Consider the following 20589-nt stretch of genomic DNA (forward strand, 5'->3'; position numbering starts at 1 on the left):
CTATGGAATGCATTACCATCTGATATTAAGGCAATTTCTGACTTGAATAAATTTATTTTAAGGGTTAAGTTGTGGCTAAAGGCAAACCAAATTTGTATCTCTTTTTAATTTATTTTGGGGTTTTTTTGTGTGTGTTTGTGTATGTGTGTTGAAGAAATGTTATCTGTTTTAAAATGTTCTTAGAAATGCCCAACCAGGGACAGGAGTTCAGAATTAGCAATAGCTATAAACTCTATATGCAGCGCATCAGTTACAGGCTTTGAACTATAACTATGTTTGCTTGTATGGTCCCTGTCAAATAAAAAAGTAAATAAAAAAATAAAAATGTCAGTACAAGGTGTTTTTAAATTCTCGTAGCTCAAATAAGCATTTTAGCCTGGGACCAGCATAAGCCCTGTCCGGGAAACCGCAAGGTTGTTTTCCCATATCAGATGTAGGTTGCTTCAGGTTGAGTTGTGATTTTAAAGTGTAGTTGCGTTCAGAGACTGATTGATCCTCCCATTGTGTTTCTGCATCACAGTTCAGGAACATGTTGATTGTATATCATCCTCACAGTTGTCCATTGCATCACTAAACATCAATGCATCTGTGAAAATAATATAACCATAAACATTTTTATGTTAGTATTAGTATTTAAAAGAAACTTGCATCATGAGAATTAATATATAAATGACATCCATACTTAAACAGAACAGTGTGTGAGAGAGAGAGATGCATTAAAAAGAGACAGTAACATTATACACACAACCTCTAACTTCAGTGTTAAATAATATGTCGTTTAATAGGTCATTATCAATATCTGAATGAGAAATGAACTGACCGTCTAGCATCTGAAATCTCTGTAACTTGTATGAATCACGTGAGCTACTGTAAGAATGTAATGTACTATAATATATTGTTGCCTTATCTTCAATATAAAAATATAGGTGGGCAATGAAACTCATTCAAAATAATTGCATTTTATTAACTAACGTTACTGATCTTAAGTAGAACGGACATCACAAATCTAACGTTATGCGAAAGAGCACATTTAGCTAAGATAGCTTACCTGAAACGGACCACCTTTTCAACACCCAGCATGGCTTCAAGTTACCGGAACATCGTAGTCGAACCACTACTTGGGATTTGGGTGTTCCTCAGTCGGCATCCCGTCCGTTAAAATTGGTAAGAAACAACCATAAAGGCGCTTGAGTGAGCTTTTTAAGTTTAACGCGTCGCCTTCAGCCACTGCCTCAGCTGCTCATCATATGCAGCCGGAAGTACGTTGACAAAATGAGCGCAATGGCGCCGCCCTTGTTGTCGTGGAAAATAAGGTGAATAGACCTTTTGCGAGTCGACGTCACAGTTACAGTTACGTCACGCGCGCATGTGGTGGCAGAAAAACAGTGGAAATGAATGAGACACGAGTGAAACGAATAACTCACTAGAAAATGTTTTGTTGTGCTGTTGAGTGTCAGAATAGGAATGCCAAAATAGATGACCTTCATTTTTATAGTATACCATCGTCGAAGACACCATTTGAAGATAAACATAGGTGTTTGTGGTTGCAATAAAAGCCCTCAACCGGACAGACTGGAGTGATAAAATCATCTGAAAATCTTTTAATAATTTGAATAGAAAATAATTAGAGAAGATATCCGGTGTTCTGTCGAAGTCTGTTCCCCCTATGTGTTTCTTATAGCGTTTTTATGTTTATAATTTATTTAGAAAGATTAAAGATTTGAATTAGTTCATAATATCAATAATATTACCATTTATTAAAGTTATCGTATTTTTTTTTTTTTTTTCGTTTTCTATTACTTCTTTTTACCTTATATCTTAGCCTATGTCTTCTTCCTGTTTGTTCTATGATGTTTACTAAAAATATATAAACATAGCACACACACACACACACACACACACGATGTAAAGTGTTAATAATATTTAAACAGGCCTATACAAATTAATTTGTATGTAAACATAATAGTTTTAGATCAAACACGTAGGCTAAAAATATAAGGAAGAAATTGAAAACAGGAAATGATAAAATATTTAATAAATGATATTATACAGAATACATAATAGTATTGCTCTTATAAGTACTTCAGCGATTCATACTGTAAAAATAATTGATTTACCAATAAAGAACAATACATATACATTACATACATGCACACAATTAGTAGCCAAGCCATTTAAACTTTTCATTTATTAAAAAAATAAACGTAACTTGGTGAAAACGTTATAAGAAACATTACACTTAAGAGAAATATAGGGGAAACAGACTTCTACAGAACACAGGATCCTTAAAAATCACAGTTTAATGCTAAAACACTTCACACAGCTATTGAGAAGCATTCACTTTCTACCACCAGTTGGGCTCCGCCCACAAAAAACGTAATCTCTGTTTGCAAACACGCAAAAGGTCTATTTAACGTATTTACTAAACAAGTTACTGTAAGATAGGCCTACTATCACAGAAGTAACAAAATTATGTTTATGAATGAAGCCATATTAATGAGAGCAGTTTTACTGTACCGTATAAACAAAAGTTTTAAGTAAAAACTAGCAGCAGTCTTCTAGTAAGCAAGACTACAGGCAGGCTACGGTCAAGTGGTTGAGAAAAGTCCTGCCGTTATATTGAACCAATCAGAAAAGAGAAAACAATGAGTCATCAGGAGCCTCATTTCATAGCCCCGCCTTCCCACCTGCGCTTACAAACTCAAATCAGTGAGAGAATCGTGACAAAACTGCAAGCGCAGAGGGACCAGTAGATGTCGGGTTATTTCAGGAAATAGTTTTCCCCTCGTATGCAACAAGTCATTTACAACTGGCTTATTTTACACACAGAGACAGATTCTGCGCGATTCATTCATATTTGCCGTTCATGAACGTGTGTTTTTCATTGCACACCACTGTTTGCAGACTTGCAATGCTTTTGGCAGTATTTCAGCGCAAAAACCGTGCCAAAAGTGTAAGCGCGTAAAAACTGAGGTCAGATGCATACAGTTCATACTTATTTGCGTAAATATGAAGTTTCAGTTTTACAAGACATGAATTACACTTACGATTAACAGTAGTATGTTGCAAAACTTGTTTTCTTACGCTTGCAACTTGATCTACACCTTTACAAAACTGTTTTTGCACATGCAAATTTATTTTACGCTTGCAATGTTAATTACATTCTTACAAATTTTATCCTGCACATGCAAATCTTTTAGGCGCTAAATTACCTTCATAAAAAAGACATTTCTAAATTGTAAAATTTTCTTAATTTTGTAGAGGTTTGAACTGCACAATCCTCTCCAGCACAAACAGCATGGCTTGCAAGGGCAGAAGAGAACAATGGCACATCCATAGTTTGAACAATTTCCGGCTCCCTCTACACAAATGCCTTAAGCATGTTAACATGAGAGTAAAATTAGTTCCTTAGTCTATATTACCCGTGGCAGTTCAAATGTAGTAAAAAATGTCACCAGGTCTTTAATCACTGTCTGTGCTTTTAGCGAACGCAAAGGTATGGCCTCAGGGAAACTAGTTGCTGCACATAACTGTTGTATAATTAATTACAGTTAATTGTACTTATTATGTCCCGACTTAGATTTGGGCAGTGGGCCAACACATTCAACAACAAGTCAAATGATTGAAAGGAACCCATGTCCCCTTAAAATAGTTATAGATATAAACTGAGAACCAGAGATTGCTACCTGTCCATTTAAAATAAACGGTTCATAACCAGAGACATCAGTTCTCGCAAACCTGGCAACATCTGCGTTAATAACGCCTTTTGCCTTTGTTGCCACATTTTTATAATTTCACTTCTTACAATCCGAAATTAAATGTTCAGGATCCAGGCAGTAAAAACACACCCTCCTGGATTCGTAGCGATCAGAATTTCGATTATTCACTTTAGGAGTAGCTCTATTCCACAAACACGCTGAATTTTGAAAAGAAGACTGGTCCTTCACATTTTTTAGTGGACGACGAAAAATTAGGAGTTGTTATCTCTTGCGAAAAAACTCTACGATGAGTGAGCACAAACTCATCAGCTAGTACGGCCGCCTCCGCAAATACAATTACTTTCTTCTCACTCAAGTGTTGCACAACTTTTTCTGGTACACTTCTCTTAAAGTCTTCAAGCAAGACTAATTCGCAAAGTTGTTCAAAAGTATCAGTCTTACTGGACAAACACAATTTTTCAAACAAAGTTCTCTTCTCTCTCCCAAACTCAACATATGTTTGTTTGAATGTCTTTGCATGCCAACAAAATTTCTGGCAATATGCCTCTGTGACCAATTCATATGCACAAAGCAATGTTGACTTCAGCACATCATAATCAAGTGAATCTTCAAGGCTTAACGCTGAACTAACCCCTATTGTGCTTTACCCACCAGACTACATTGAAGTAATAAAGCCCACATTTCCTTCGGCCAATTAAGCTTACCAGCTATACGCTCGAAAGCTACAAAATAAGCATCTACTTCGGCTTCATGGAAAGGAGGCACAAGTTTAACATACTTACCAATGTCAAATGCAGAAACATTAGATGGCGGTTGAGGGTTAATGGGCCAATCTGAAGGCACCGGCTTATTCAACAAATGCATGGGCTTCAAGATCTAACCTACGCAGTTCACAATCACGGCCTCTCTCCGCTTCTATTACACGCAGCCTAATCATCTGAGCCTTTCATTCTTGTTTTTTTTTATTTCTAAATCTATCTCTAACATAGGATAAGACTGTACATGTACAGAGCCTAAAGCAGACGCAGGGGTAGTTAACTCATCCTCTGCACCCTAAGGTTTTCAATCATCCTTATCATTAACATCTGAATGAGCTACTAAGATACCAGCATTAACTAACCATTCATACAACTCTTCCTTTATGACTTGTTTAGTCACCTAAATATACAAAAATTCTGCAAATTAACACCAAACCCTTTTTCCTATAACAATCAAAAACCTCCATAGTAAAAAAAGCGTAAACGCGGTCAAATCAAATTCCATCCCTTTCAACAGAGAAGTACGGGACGAGTACCTCCACCTTAACTACGAAGACATACCAAACAAAAGAGAAAGAGAAAAAGAGTTGACTTATCATTGCATTTCTTCACATAAGGAATACAATTTTCAACTACGCCATACTAAACAGCATCAAATTGTTACGCATGGACGTAACAATTAATTTAAATTGAATTCTGTTCAATGTATTTGGGTGTGGTTGAAGACTTTTATTTTGGTAGCCCCTCCACTCTACACTACAGATATAATGGCGCACAGAGAATGAGAACAATAAAAATATATTAATCATCAGTGAAAGAGTCAACCACTTTATTAGCCAGGATGCTACAGTCTGGCTGTTCTAAATGAAATAGTGTATTATTTCCCATGCTTCATAATTTTTTAAGAACTTGAAAAGGCTAACACCAAATTCAGCATTAGAGCACCCCCGCCAGGCTGAATTACGGAAGCACATTAGACCTCTGCTCAGTGGTCTAATGTGTTCAGCCATTTAAATATAAAACCTATACCAATAGCAGTAAAGGTTAGTCATATAGCCTGCCATATGACCCATAATCTGCCCCACCTAAATATATAGCCAGGAGTCACTACTTTTTTCTTTTTCAATTTTTTTTACCATTGTCTCATAGGATTGGGGTTAGAACAACTTTCTGTTACATTTCAGACATCCAACATCAAAACCCGAATCTAACCTCAACCCCAAGCAACAATGGTTTAGCAATGGTTTGGAAATTTCACAAGACTTTTTAAAGATGGAAAATAAATCTTTGGTGTCCGCAGAGTAAGTGACTATGTGAAGTGCTAGCTCAAAATACCATATAGATCAGTGTTTCTCAACCCTGGTCCTCAAGGACCCCCTTCCAGAATGTTTTAGATGTCTCCTTAATTAACACACCTGATTTAGATTATTAGCGTGTTAGGGAGACATTCTGGAAGGAGGCTGATGAGTTAGTTCAGGTGTTTTAATAACTGTCACTGTTCCTGTAGAGGAACACCTAGGTTTACTTCAATATTTTGGAAGTAAATGTTTATTAAATCATGACAAATTATATATTTTTGGAAAGGTCTAAGCCTCTAGAATACATATTTCAGCAGTGTTTTATAAAATAAATTATGTAGGGAGAGTAATTGATTAATTTATGAAGAGATTGTGCTTCAAAACATTTATGTCCTGCTAAATGTCACTGTCCCACCGGTGGGATGCCTACAATTACTTCAGTGTTTTGCATATGAATTCTTATCCAATCATGACAAACTGTATATCAATGTAAAGCTCTAAGAGTGTAGTTTTCATTTGTCATCATCATTTTGGAAAAATATTGACATAGTGTGAGTCATTTTCTAAAAGGTCAAGGGCCCTCAAGCGGGCCCACATTGTTTTTACATATTTATAACACTAATACCCTATCCTAAACCTAAAAATCTTGACAAACTATATATCTTTGGAAAGCTCTAAGAGTGTAGTTTTCATATTTCATCACAATTTTTGGAAAATTATGACGTTGTCAGAGTCAGTTTCTAAAACGTCACGGGCCAACATGTATGCCCAATTTGTTTTTACATATATATAGCACTAATAATACCCTGTTCTAAACCTAAAAAATCTTGTCAAACGATATATCTTTGGAAAGCTCTTAGAGTGTAGTTTTCATATTTCATCAGAATTTTGGGAAAGAAATGACGTAGTGAGAGTCAATTTCTAAAAGGTCACATGCCAACATGTAGGCCCAATTTGTTTTTACATATTTCTAACACTAAACCCCTACTCTAAACCTAAAAAATCTTGATAAACTATATATCACTGGAAAGCTCTCAGAATGTAGTTTTCATATTTCAAGGTCATCTGATGATAGAAATAATGTAGTGACAGTTTTTAGTTACATGACCCCACCCCCCATAGGAATGCATATTATTTTTTATATATTCATAACACTATATCCTGGTATAAATCTACAGAAATGTTGACAAACTATATATCATTGGAAAGCTCTAAGAATGTAGTTCTCATATTTCAAAAGTTTTAACAGTTATAATAATGCAGTGACAGTATTTTATTAATTTGTGACAAGTGTATGTTGCAAACCGTTGACACCTAGTGGCCGTTGTTGGTAAAACCACTAAAAGTGTTACACAAACCTCATTTTTTGTGATTTTAACTTAAAATTTGGATCACAACTGCTTGAGACATATGGCCTCATGTTTACATTATTACTTTTGTGAAACTTTTTCATTTTTTACATTTTATTTATCAAATTAATATGTTATTGCATTATTTTTAATTATTAAAAGTAATTTAAAACCTTACATTGTCTTCTTCAAAACAAGACCAAGATTAGGCTTTTAGACCAAAAAATGCCAAAGTTATATTAATTTGAAGCTGCACATCAACTTTTCACCCCCCACTCAAAAGGGTAGAGTGACGGGTAAGTGGATAAATTAGGAGACATCTAAAACATCCTGGAAGGGGGTCCTTGAGGACCAGGGTTGAGAAACACTGATATAGATAATTTCTTATAACGTTAAAATTGCCACTAGTTTGAGCAAAAATGTGTCATTTTTGGCTGTGTCCTTTTAAATGCAAATGAGCTGATCTCTGCACTAAATGGCAGTGCCATGGTTGGATAGGTGGCTAATTTGTATTAATTCATACCCTGCAAAAAATGACTTTCTTACTTAGTATTTTTGTCTTGTTTTCAGTAGAAATAACTAAAAATTCTTAAATTAAGATGCTTTTTCTTGATGAGCAAAATGACACAAGTAAATAAGTCTAGTTTTAAGACAAATAATATACAATTTAAGTGAAATTGTCCTTAAAACAAGCAAAATTATCTGCCAATGGGGTGAGAAAAAAATTGTGAAATAATATTTCTTTTTTCTTAAACACTTAATTCAAGTTACATTTTCTCACCCCATTGGCAGATTTTTTTTGCTTGTCTAAAAATTAGTATAATTTTCTTAGGCAATTTTGCTCATCAAGAAAATACATCTTGATTAAGAATTTTTAGATATTTCTATTGAAAACAAGTGAATACTAAGTAAGAAAGTCATTTTTTGCAGTGTACAACCTCATTTGAACACTTTTGTACTATTTGCTTTTGCCCATGTGACGTTGGCTTTCTATATTGTTTTTATGATATCAAAGTTACTTTGTACGACTGGGATTTGTACGAATTCATACAAAATACCCAACTCGTAAAACAGTCGTTATAAAACTTCAGAGAATGTCCAAAGTGCCTGGAGGCCTAATTATTGTCTTATTATGTGAAATTGTCTGTTGTCTATTGTGAACTGGTTTTAACTGCTAACAGATTAATGACCTTGGTCTCTGAAAGCATGGTAATTAGCAAATAAACTGTAAAGAGATCATAACACTAACTAAAAGCAATATTGCGTCTCCATTGTTGACAGTTACAGCCCCAGCTATTTCATAATAATTTGGAAAGGCATTTTGTTTTGTGAGCCACTCGATTAAACTACATGTACACCTTCCCCATCCCATAATTTATTTAAACTTGAGCTTAAATATTAAATCTAAATGTTTAAGTCATTCTGTTTCAGTTCAAAGTACTACGAAATATTTCAAATATTTCCAAGTCTCCTGCTAGTAGTTTCCTGGTAGCTTCTTTTGGAATCTTGATGAGAAAATGGTTGTTTTAATTATTGCGACATCTTTCAAATTGCCCCACTAATAATAAATACCGCAGTTTAAAATAATTCCACATCTATCATTTTCACTGAGAGCGATTAGATGATGACCATTAAGGTTGCTGATACAGAGAAATAGTAGTGGATAAAAGCTGATTTCAAGTGAGCGTTTCGTCCCTTCACACCTGTCTGAGCCCTTAAACAGTTAGGGATCAAATTGAACAAAAGCCTCCTCCTCTTCCCTTTCAACTCATTACTACGAAAAAAACAACATTGTATTAGAGTGACGCATAACGTGGTTAAAAATGTTTATATATGTTTGTATGGTTAAAATGAAAATACAATTCACCCATTTCTATACATAAGAATTTAGTTAATGTAATTAATAAATTCAGCTCCAATGTAAGTTATCACAAAACTACTCGTAGAACAAGCGCTTGAATTATCGGATTAGTAAAACGTCAAAACTCTATTTAGTGGCATTATTGCGGTTGTTTTTACATCGGACATTAACACATTTTTAAAGGCAACATTTGAAACAAGTTTTATGAGATGTGAAAACGTGTATGGGAGAAAAAATTGAAGAAGGAACATTTTTTATCACTGCTGTTATAGCCTTTTTACCATCTACCCTGAGCGTATTTACGTTTGTGCTCACTTGGTAGAAGGTCCACAATTCCTGCTATTTTATAACTTGAGTAGTTCTTATGGACCATGCATTAGACCAAATTGTACATGGATGTTTTTAACTGCTATATTACATGAGATTATACGTTCATTAACAATCATAGCACCATATTTCAAATTGCACGATTAATTGTAAATAATAACTATTATTTTTTCTTAATATTGGGATTATCACACCCAAAAATATCTAGCATAAAGACTAATATCTATTAAATAGATATAGCAAATGGCTGAGCTTTTCGTTTACTTATAATAATGGTAACTGTTACTTATTGTCATGATGAAACATTGTATATCACTTTTGGAAGATTTTTGGACTTTATTAGACTTTGTACTTCTTTAAGGTTTGCTTTTGGTAAGTTGTTTATTACAATATTCACAATAAATTTGCTAAATATCCTTAACTGTAAAAGACCAAAGAAGTTTTATTTTTGAGTCCTTTAAATTAAACATTTACATGGTAAATAAATACTTTTTATATACATTAATTTCCATCGTCAAAAATGTAAAATGTTTCTATTACGATATTATAAAAACCGAAAAACGCATGTAAATGCGTTCTTAAAGTCAAACAATCAGTCATGTTCAGCTTCATTGCAGTTTTTCATTATTTCCTAAGGCTTTTCAGATTAAAGGTTAAAAGTTTACGTTCAGATCAAGATTTTTTATGAATTGCAACTACTGTCGCTACTGTATTAAGCGATAATACTTGCCTTTCAAATATTGACCAAATAGAAAAAACGCCGGTCCCGAGTGATAACCACCAGTAGCGGTGCGCTCTTTAAATGCCCAAATGTACAATTTACCGTTTCTTCAGTGCTGTTTCATGCGTGTGTTGTTTTCTCAATCGCTGACCCTCTCCCTATCTTCTCTTTGGCTCTCTTCCGTGTCCTTCTGTGATGTAAACTGATGGTACGTTTACCAAAGTCTCCTTTTGTTCTGTTTAATCTTATTCGTTTCACCTTTTCAAAAAACAGAAGAGAGCAGCGTGCGTGTCCTCGGATTGGTGTGAGACAAGATGGAGAGAAGCTCCGTGATGGCTTGTAACAAGGGGGTTTCGTGGACGTTTGGAAGCCGATGTTTTGCGTCTCCTAACATCTCATACACTTTTGGACATTTAATGCGGAGTTTCCGTTTAGGAAAGTTCTGATGATCTTTATTTGTTATACTTTTAGCATTATTTTATGCCTATTGTACTTTTTTATTTAACCATTTTGGTTGAATCTACTAAACTGTACTAAAATACGATGTAGTACCGTACAGCAGTAGCCTTTTATATAAACTACAGTAATAGTTTAACACTACTTAATTTTAAACATACCTACTGTTGAATAAGTTATACCATATCATGATCAAAGTGAGATTTTGAAGTCATATATATTGTCCAATTATAAATAAATATTTTATAACCACTTCGAAATAGCAACAAAATAAATAGTTAATAAGCTTTATTTGGTAACATGCTTGATAATAATACATTTTTATGTCGCTGTAATTGTCTTCTGTACGCTAGATGGCAGCCCGATCCATTATTAGCCTGTTAAGCGCAGCATTCGGCATTCATGCACAAACTAAAAGGTTTGCTTTGCATATTTTACCTAAAACTTCCTTCTGTAACAAATCTGTTGTAAAATAAACTACATGAAATATACTTTAATTTAATAGTATGATCTGTCTTCCATGCCCTTGCTGGATGCTTGATTCGTGTTCAGTATTACAGATATGGCATTCCGATATAATGTTTCAACAGGCAAACTAGTGGTTCTCAGACCCCTCAGTCGTAGGTAGCGAGAAGCGAGGACTCTAACCAATGGAGTGAAGGGGGCTTGGCTAACCTTAGCCTCCCATTTTATTTCTCCCCCCTCGAAGTAGGGTTCTGACCAGTCAGTCTCCTTTGATTATCAGTTGCCAGCAGCCCCTCTCTTGGCTCATTGACATGAACACCATATAAGGCGCAGCGATCTCCATAGAAACGTGTCAGTTTTAATAGCAGTGTCAAAGTTCACTATAAACCGACATTTGAGCAGATCTCCGTTTCGGAAACATAGATTCATTGGTACTCCAGTTAAAGCGCATTCTTTTTGGGTCTCTGCTTCTTATTATATTTCATAAGATGTTTTTCTGTTGTGTTCTCACTGGAGAGGTGAAACTACATATTCACTCGGGCGACGCTGTATTTATTTTTTTATTTTGCAGGACCAGATGAGCTTTATTCGTGGACATTGATAGAGAAATTCGTTCTTCGGTGTTTACCCTTTTCCAGTTGCGAAGACGGAGAGAGTAGCAAGGAAGATAAAGGAGGGAGGGGGGTTTATTTTGCACAACACTTAGGATCTTCGGTCCACCAAAAAGCTATGATTTTTGCTTCAGCACCAATTTGGTTTTATTGCGGCATTTTTAAGAAAAGTGTTTTACGTGTGGGCTCGCTTCCCGAATGGCTGGCTGCAATTTACCTTGGAACTGGCCTCCAGACAATTGCATATCCTGATTCGGTGCCATTCTGTCGACTCTTGTATTTTAAACGTATTGATTGTTTTCTGCAACTTTTTCTTCTATGAGATTTAGTGGTTCGATTTGAATTCGCGCTGCCGTTCGCCCAAGACTTCCATTTTCCCTTCTCCGATATCCGAGCGACCAGTTCGCTTGAAAGCACTTTTCGGGCCCGAGATATGGCAATGGTAGTTAGCGTTTGGCGAGATTCGCAGGAAGACGTGGCCGGAGGACCTCCGAGCGGCCCCAGTCCAGCAGCTCAGCCGGCGAGGGAGCAACAGCAGGCGGCTTCAGCAGCACCACACACACCGCAGACCCCTAGTCAACCAGGACCCCCGTCCACACCGGGAACGGCTGGTGAGAAGGGTAGTCAGAATTCTGGACAGAGTCAGCAGCATATAGAATGTGTTGTTTGCGGGGATAAATCGAGTGGCAAGCACTATGGACAATTCACCTGCGAAGGATGCAAAAGTTTTTTCAAAAGGAGTGTCCGAAGGAATTTAACATATACATGTCGTGCCAACAGAAACTGTCCTATTGACCAGCACCATCGTAATCAATGCCAGTATTGTCGGCTTAAAAAGTGTTTAAAAGTGGGCATGCGACGGGAAGGTGAATATATTTTTCTAAACTCAACACTGTTGCTCTTTATAGGTTATTTTGGTCCAGGTTACATATACGTCGTACTTTACATATGGAAATGCGAACCAAATGTCCCAACAAAGATAGGAATACCAATAAATGTTGACCTCGTGGGGACATTTGTGAGGTCCCCATGAGGAAAAAAGCTTATAAATCAAACAAAATTATGTTTCTTGAAAATCTAAGGTAGCAGAAAGTTTTCTGTGATGGTTGGGGTTTGGCTTAGGGAATAGAATATACAGTTTGTAAAGTATAAAAACCATTACGCCTATGTCCCCACAAAACATGGAAACCAGTGTGTGTGTGTGTGTGTGTGTGCGTGTGTGTGTGTGCGTGTGCGTGTGCGTATGTGACTAGTACTAATATGGTACTTGTGTGACTACACTAGACAACTTCGTGCAGTATCTGAACTGAAATGAGGGTCATTAAAGGTTATTATAAAATTAGGTGTTATGTGAAAAAAATTTAAATTGACCAACATAAATGTTTTACTTGAAAGGAAAACAGTGCCCCATTGTCCATCTATCATTTCTCTCTCTCTCTCTCTCTCTCTCTCTCTCTCTCTCTCTCTCTCTCTCTCTCTCTCTCTCTCTCTCTCTCTCTCGCTCTCTCTCTCGCTCTCTCTCTCGCTCTCTCTCTCGCTCTCTCTCTCGCTCTCTCTCTCGCTCTCTCTCTCGCTCTCTCATGTATGTATGCATATATGTGGGTGTGTGCGTGGGAAAATAAAATGACAAACAATGTATATTATGTCGCAAACAGTTTCTAAGTTTATAACAATAAACATAATATAATGTATCTAAATCTCACTGTATACGTGTGTATGGGTGTAAAGACGGAAACACGAGAAAGAGTACTGTTCTTTAAGTGCAGACAAAAGGTAAAAATTGCCGTATTATAACCGATGTAGTAATTCGAAAATACCCTATGATAAGACAAGACACGATTAAATGTGCCTTTATTAACATTTCGAACGTGCGTGTATTTTCGTAGTTTATAAAGAGTGGACTAGATTTCTCATTAATCCGAAACTAGGCTTCTGCATCAATTATGTTCTCAGTTCTGGATGTACATTTCCTCTCCTTTTCTTTCTTTTTGTCAGCGGTTCAGCGAGGAAGAATGCCTCCAACTCAACCGAACCCGGGCCAGTATGCGCTAACGAATGGGGATCCTCTGAACGGTCATTGCTATCTCTCCGGATACATCTCGTTACTACTTCGGGCCGAGCCTTATCCTACGTCTCGCTATGGCAGCCAGTGCATGCAGCCGAATAATATTATGGGGATCGAAAACATATGTGAGCTTGCAGCTCGCCTCCTCTTCAGTGCTGTAGAATGGGCGAGGAACATCCCTTTCTTTCCCGACTTGCAGATAACCGACCAGGTTTCCCTGCTAAGACTGACATGGAGCGAGCTATTTGTGTTAAACGCGGCACAATGTTCAATGCCCCTACATGTGGCCCCATTGCTCGCCGCTGCCGGCCTGCATGCTTCGCATATGTCGGCAGACCGCGTCGTGGCCTTCATGGATCACATTCGTATCTTCCAAGAACAGGTCGAGAAGCTAAAAGCTCTGCACGTCGATTCTGCAGAATACAGCTGCATTAAGGCAATAGTCCTCTTCACATCAGGTGAGTGTGGCCTATTTAAAGGATAAGGGGTTAGTGCAGCACAGGGAGGTTAAGCAACGGCATTAAAACTATAGCTGACTAGTATTGTGTTTCTTGCACACATAGCAATGTATAACCATGGTATCAAAGCACCGATGACTTGAAGTTACCCATACAATATACAACACTAGCATTGTCAGTGATGCTTATCAATGAGTTAACATTTCTGTTACTAAACAACACAATTATAAACACAGCATTGTTACTATTGTTACTAGCGTATTTTAATGTTGCGAAACTAGATGTTTGTTTTGTTTTTGTTTTTGTTTTGGTGAAAGACCTTTTGCGCTATTATTTCAGTGAATTGTATTGCATATTATAAACGTTCAATGAATTGTTTTAAAAACTTCAATTAATACCACGTTAAAAACAACAATATAAAAGCCAGCGCAACTAGTTTATTTTAGAACAAACAGGCCTATAGCTTGGATCTTTGTCGCCGTCTATTTATGACATTTGTATTGCGTTTTGGCCAATTAGTTCAGTAGGCCGCTGTGTGTTCTGTCTTAATTTTCAGAATAAGATATTTTTAATGAAGGTGCATAGTCTATTAATATGGCAAACCTTTAAATCTAAATATACGTTTAGATTTGCCACAGTGTAACGTTTCATTTATTTTTTTAGTCTCGATTACAACATTATTTGTCATTACGAAAAATGAATTGCTTAGAAAGAAGTCCAAAATTGTATAACCGGATAACGATTATCATAACGATAATTAGATTAACTTACAAAAGGTAATCAGTAAAAATAATGTTTTAAAGATAACTATATGTTTTATAGATAACGTACTACTAAGTTGTTGACAAGCAGAAACCGCTAGGCTACTGTCTAAAGTTGAAAATACAATGTCTGTACTTTTCACGTGATGGATATTAATTAACAACACATTACTACATATAGTAAACATTACATTGTTTATTACACTTTTTATTTGACAGTGCTATTTATACTTAGCAGAAATTTTAGCAGATGTGATGCTTCAGAAGTTTTTAAGGTCACTGCGCTCCAGTCCAGTAAAACTAAGAGCAGTATCAGAGACACGTAACAACACAACCCATCACTTTAATACCTAAAAGTAAATTATCTTTTTTTTTCTGACAAAAATCATTTCTGCCACCTGATGGTTTGCGTGGGAGGATCTTTGGTTTAGCAGTTTAAATGTGCCCATCCTCACCCCATGGCGTCAATATTTGACGCCACTTGACCATGCGTCAATATGTTACGCGGAGGGTATACCCTTCGCGTCATTTTTTGACGAACTGGGGACTTCAATACTATTGAGTCCGTTGCATTCTCTTTCCTATTTTCGTACCATTTTCTTACCATTTTCGCGTCGGTTTAGGGTTAGATTTACATAATGACATCCCTACCCAAACCTATCCCTAACCCCAATGTCAGGCGACAACTGTTTAATTTCGCGTACCTAATAGTATTGAAGTCCCCAGTTCGTCAAAAAATGACGCGAAGGGTATACCCTCCGCGTAACATATTGACGCATGGTCAAGTGGCGTCAAATATTGACGCCATGGGATGAGGATGTGTTGTTTAAATAGAGCTATATGGTTTGACATGCTGTTTGTAAACACGTTTTGATTAAATTGATTGGGCATTCAATGCCAAACTATAGAGCTTTTGTTTTGTAGAGTACGTGTTTTGTACAATACCTGCCATTTTGTAAAATCTGGGTTATAAATAAACCCACGGTCATACTGACTTAAAGTAAAGGCAAATGCTTGGACGGGGAAGCGGATGGAGGAATATTTAGACACATTTGTGAAGAAATTATGTAATCTCTTTATTAGCATTACCAGTTCTTTTTTAAATATGTTGTTTTCTATACTTCATTATATTTCACAAGACATGACTGTCTTCATCATCCTCCCCAGTCGATCTTACTATGCATTCTCTTCTCATCGTACTCTTTGTTTTGTCTGATTTGTGATCGTGTATGTGTTATGTCCCCTATACGATGCAGGGAGTACATTATGTTGCTCTTGAGGGATTGCACAGTTGTATTGTTTATTTATATTACAGCCAGTCTGCGTGATGCATGATGTTGGGCTGGTGTTTGTTCATCTCACTTTGTCAACAACACGTAATGCTGAATGATAATCTGGGCATCTTTTCTGTACTGTGTTTTGTTTACTCAGATGCTTGTGGGCTGTCAGATGCTGCACACATTGAGAGCCTACAGGAGAAGTCTCAGTGCGCCCTGGAGGAGTACGTTAGGAGCCAGTACCCGAACCAGCCCAGTCGCTTTGGCAAGCTTTTACTGCGGCTGCCTGCTCTTCGCACTGTATCTTCTTCTGTAATTGAACAGCTGTTCTTCGTTCGCTTGGTAGGTAAAACTCCCATTGAAACCCTCATCAGGGATATGTTATTATCCGGGAGCAGCTTCAACTGGCCCTACATGTCCATTCAATGAACCGAATAAGCAAATGAAACAAAAAGACTAAAGGACCAAAATTCTGCAACCTCCTTCAAGAAGACTATATATAGGACCTTATTTCTGACCACTCAGGAAGACACTTTTTTGTCTTCTGGGACCGAAATGGAATATGTAATGTACAGAGATAAAAGAACTGGACTTACTCCTGTGTAAACACTCTCCACTTTATTATAAATACAAAAGAAACATATGCGCATTATATGAAGAAGACGTAGCGGGAAAGAAATTTTCAAGCAATTATAAGAAATGTCAAGTTGTCTGTGTATCTCTGCTTTGTATTTTTCTGGTTCTAAACCATTTTTTATTTTACACTAGTGATTTTTGTATATAACCGTTTGCTTATTTTAATGAGTGCGATATTTTTGAAGCTAGAATAAAAAAAGAAACCCAGACAAGTCGTCACAGTCTAATAGCAATGGCAATATCATTGATGGTTGAGCCTTCGCCCACTTGATATTATGGACATGAAACATATGGACAGTTTAAAGAAATGCCAAATGGTGAAACATTTTCTTACTCGTGTGTATGCACGAGCTTATGTGTTAAGTAATTCTGAAAAACATGTAAAATTAAAAGCACTTTTAATATATCACTTCAAATACATTTGGTTTGTTTCGCATTCTTCATTTTATTGGATGTTTACTTTAATTGTTGCTAAATCCATAATATGCCTCCTCAAACGGGTCGCGTTAAGTTGTTGACAGTGACTCTGCTATTAAAAAGGAAATATGCAACTGTTCTGCTCTCAGGAAATGTAATGTTGTTTATGCTGTAAGATTTCGTGTCTTTGGGATGTGGTGTACATGGATTTAGTGGTGCAAATGCAAAGATTTTGTTTATATTTGGTAAAGAGTGCCAACAAAATACATAGGTTTGTAGAATTAAAACGTTATTCTGTGTTGACCCCAGCAGCCTTGTTTAAATGAAATTATAACTTAAGGGGAAATTTTTGAAATACTGTAAAACGCCTTTATTAATACAATACCATCTGAGCGGCATGAGAATTAAAACTATGTGCTGCATTCTACTTAGACAGGAATAATTATGGTGCAGCCAAAAATTATTTGCCAGGACTAAGGGAAATTCTTGCTGCTTATACTTGCGCGATTGCCCTTCATATGCAAGAAAATAAATTTCAGCCGTTATATGTTAAATAAAACGCTTTGCTCGTGTCCTAATTATCCGCGATTCATATATAAAAATGAATATATATACATATAGCATATGTATGATATTTATTTACGTTCGTGAAGGGAAATAATGCGTATTGTAGCATTAATTACATTACACATTTTTTGTTGAATTAATTTAGGGGTTTTAAGCTTTTTGGTGATTAACGTTTATATGCATATGTTGTTGTTTTTGTTTGCTTTGCCTTACTGTCATTTTTCCGAGTGTGACAAGAATTTCAATCAGGAAAAGTTTAGCAAGCAAATATCCTAAACTTCTGTGCTGGTTAAAGAAGGGTGAAATTAGATTTTTTTTTAAAGAAAATGTCATTTATATAAAGCAATAGTTGCTAAGGACCAAATAAATTGGTGGTATGTGTAACTAATTAACAAAAGAAATTTAGGCTATCAATAAAAAAAATGAACAATATGCAGCAAGAAAAAAGCTCTTGTGGTCCAGGTCTGAAGTACGTAATCATGTGATCTTATATACTGTAGGCTTATTCATGCACGACTGAATGTAGCCTAAATTTAATTGTTTTCTAATAAATACATTTTAAATATACTTCTCATAATCTCATGAATTTAATTCGAAGTGGGTAAGGGCATTATTAGAACATCAAGCTTTCCTACAGAAAGTAAATCGTGACTGTGGACTTGAAATTTAACTTCTGTTAGCTTAGTCACGCTTGATTAAGGTATAAGTGTTTTTCTGACACATTTAGGTTGTTAGAACATTATTTATGGTTTCTAATGCTGTCTGCTTGAAGGAAATCAACAGAGACTTGAAACTACTGGTTAAGGCGTCTGTTACTTGGTTCAATGCTTTGGCTTATCACGGTATATCCAAACTAAAGTTGTAACAGACTTAACATGGTCTCATTTAAATTATTCATCTGTCTGTCGGTTTGTCTAGACACAGTCTAAGATTCTAGATGTTGCCTGTACTCTGCCAAATTCAAGGGAAGCGATAATATGATATGGAAAAAATGCATTTTCGCTGTTGTTATTATGAAGATTTTGTAATTATGGAATTTATATATATTTTTATGCATTTTGTTGTTTAATTGCATAAAATGTGTTGCCACATTGGCCATGCGGGCGACCCGGATGATGTAACATTTTTGTTAACATTCTAAATAATATCACTACGTAGCCTGATTCCCAGTAAACAGAGCTCCCAAACAAGCTTAACTCGTGGATCAAATCCAACACAACAGCATATAAAATATCCCGAGTTTTGAACATAACATAATGCTACGCATGTGTTTACTTTTGTGTGCGTGGCGCGTGCGCGTGGCATCGTTGAACCATAGCTTTGTGTGTTCCATGTCGAGCGTGTGTGTGTGTGTGTGTGTGTGTGTGTGTGTGTGTGTGTGTGTGTGTGTGTGGTCGGGCCTGGTGTGACGTATAGGAAGGCATAGATCGCTGTGTAAGCGGTCCCTTTGTGTTGATTTAGGTAGACGTAACGTTCAAGGCGGATAATAAAATTGTCTGGGCAGATAAATAAAGCTTTGGCCAAACCGTCGGGTCAGCTATCGATCCCTGCTTGCAGAGAAAAGGGAATGAGACTGACCACAGAAGGGGTTGTCTCTAATTAGCATTTTATACCCATGATCTACCAAAAGAGTAAAAAAACTAGCTTAACACCACGAATCTCCTGCTCTGCATACTTTTCATTGTTATGACAATAATAAAGTTAATTAGTCTACAGCAACTCAAAAATAGAAATTAACGAAACAAAAAATAAACAATAGACAGTATTGTTAATATTAAAGATAATATTAAATCCACACATATTTTGAGTTAAATTTTAAGTATGAATGCAACGAGTTGTTGACTTGCTAAATGTGTCTTACAATATTTCAAATTAAACGAACTTTGTTTAAAATAAATGCTAAGTCTGCACACATTTTAAACAAATTGTTTTCATGTTCAGGGATGGCCTATTACTTAAAAAAAATGTTTCACTAGGGATTTGTTGCAAATAAGCACAATGAAAACCCCTTCAATATCTAGCAAAGACAGTTTATCAGTTTTAGTTGGAGTTCTTCCCGAACGTTTTATTACTCCCGCCCATCGTGCCCTCTTTATCTTTCTTTGTTGTTATAAAATATGCACGTCTCTCTGGAATGCCAGTCATGGGTACAAACTTTGCGTCCAACCTCTCACATTAAATAATCCCCCTAAAAGAGGGCTCAATATGTATCAATCTGCACTTCAGTTCATAGAATTTGGGTACAAGGGACAGATTCCAGAAAAACATAAATTTAAGGACAAGTCAACGAAACTTGCCTTTCTCAACACGTTTTGACAAGGAGGCAGCGACAACAGAACTCGTGAGTACTGCGCGGATGTCCACCTCAAACGCGTGTATAGTAGGGTGCATGTGAGTCGTAGAAACGCCCCAGGTCAAAAAGACGTAGTATTTAATGTATTAAAAATATACTTAAAATACAAATAGTATGTTTATAATACATTTGTATTTCCAACATACTTATTTGAAGTGTATTAAAAATACGTTAAATTGCATTTAAACATATTTTTTAAAAGTATACTAGAAGTACACTGGTAATAAATATATACTTAATTACATTTTTAAGAAATATGCTAAACTTAAGAATATTTTTAATGTATTTATATTAAGTGTACTAGAAGTACATTGGTAATAAATATATATTACATTTTAAAGAAATATGCTAAACTTAAGAATATTTTTAATGTATTTGTATTAAGTGTACTAGAATAAATATATGCTTTATTACATTTTTAAGAAATATTCTAAACTTAAGAATATTTTTAATGTATTTATATTAAGTGTACTAGAAGTACATTGGTAAT

The 20589-nt window shown here is 36.0% G+C and overlaps 1 protein-coding gene and 1 long non-coding RNA gene across 2 annotated transcripts in view; one reads left to right on the plus strand and one right to left on the minus strand.

The window, feature by feature from the left end:
• LOC135731755 (uncharacterized) overlaps positions 1 to 20589 on the minus strand; it is a 50470-nt gene that overhangs the window by 12526 nt on the left and 17355 nt on the right. The window lies entirely within an intron of this gene.
• nr2f1a (nuclear receptor subfamily 2, group F, member 1a) lies at positions 11009 to 18313 on the plus strand. Its single transcript, XM_065249693.2, has 3 exons — positions 11009 to 12431; positions 13561 to 14088; positions 16281 to 18313. The coding sequence occupies exons 1-3, from the start codon at positions 11999 to 12001 to the stop codon at positions 16553 to 16555; spliced, it is 1236 nt and encodes a 411-aa protein (XP_065105765.1). The 5' UTR covers positions 11009 to 11998; the 3' UTR covers positions 16556 to 18313.

This window comes from Paramisgurnus dabryanus, chromosome 5, assembly GCF_030506205.2.
Source record: "Paramisgurnus dabryanus chromosome 5, PD_genome_1.1, whole genome shotgun sequence".
NCBI lineage: Eukaryota > Metazoa > Chordata > Actinopteri > Cypriniformes > Cobitidae > Paramisgurnus > Paramisgurnus dabryanus.

Bases quoted from the DNA above. Each gene is read 5' to 3' on its own strand.
- nr2f1a (XM_065249693.2), top strand. From the start codon at position 11,999: ATGGCAATGGTAGTTAGCGTTTGGCGAGATTCGCAGGAAGACGTGGCC. The intron at 12,432-13,560 runs GTGAATATATTT...TCTTTTTGTCAG, and splicing joins AGTGGGCATGCGACGGGAAG to CGGTTCAGCGAGGAAGAATG. The intron at 14,089-16,280 runs GTGAGTGTGGCC...TTGTTTACTCAG, and splicing joins AATAGTCCTCTTCACATCAG to ATGCTTGTGGGCTGTCAGAT.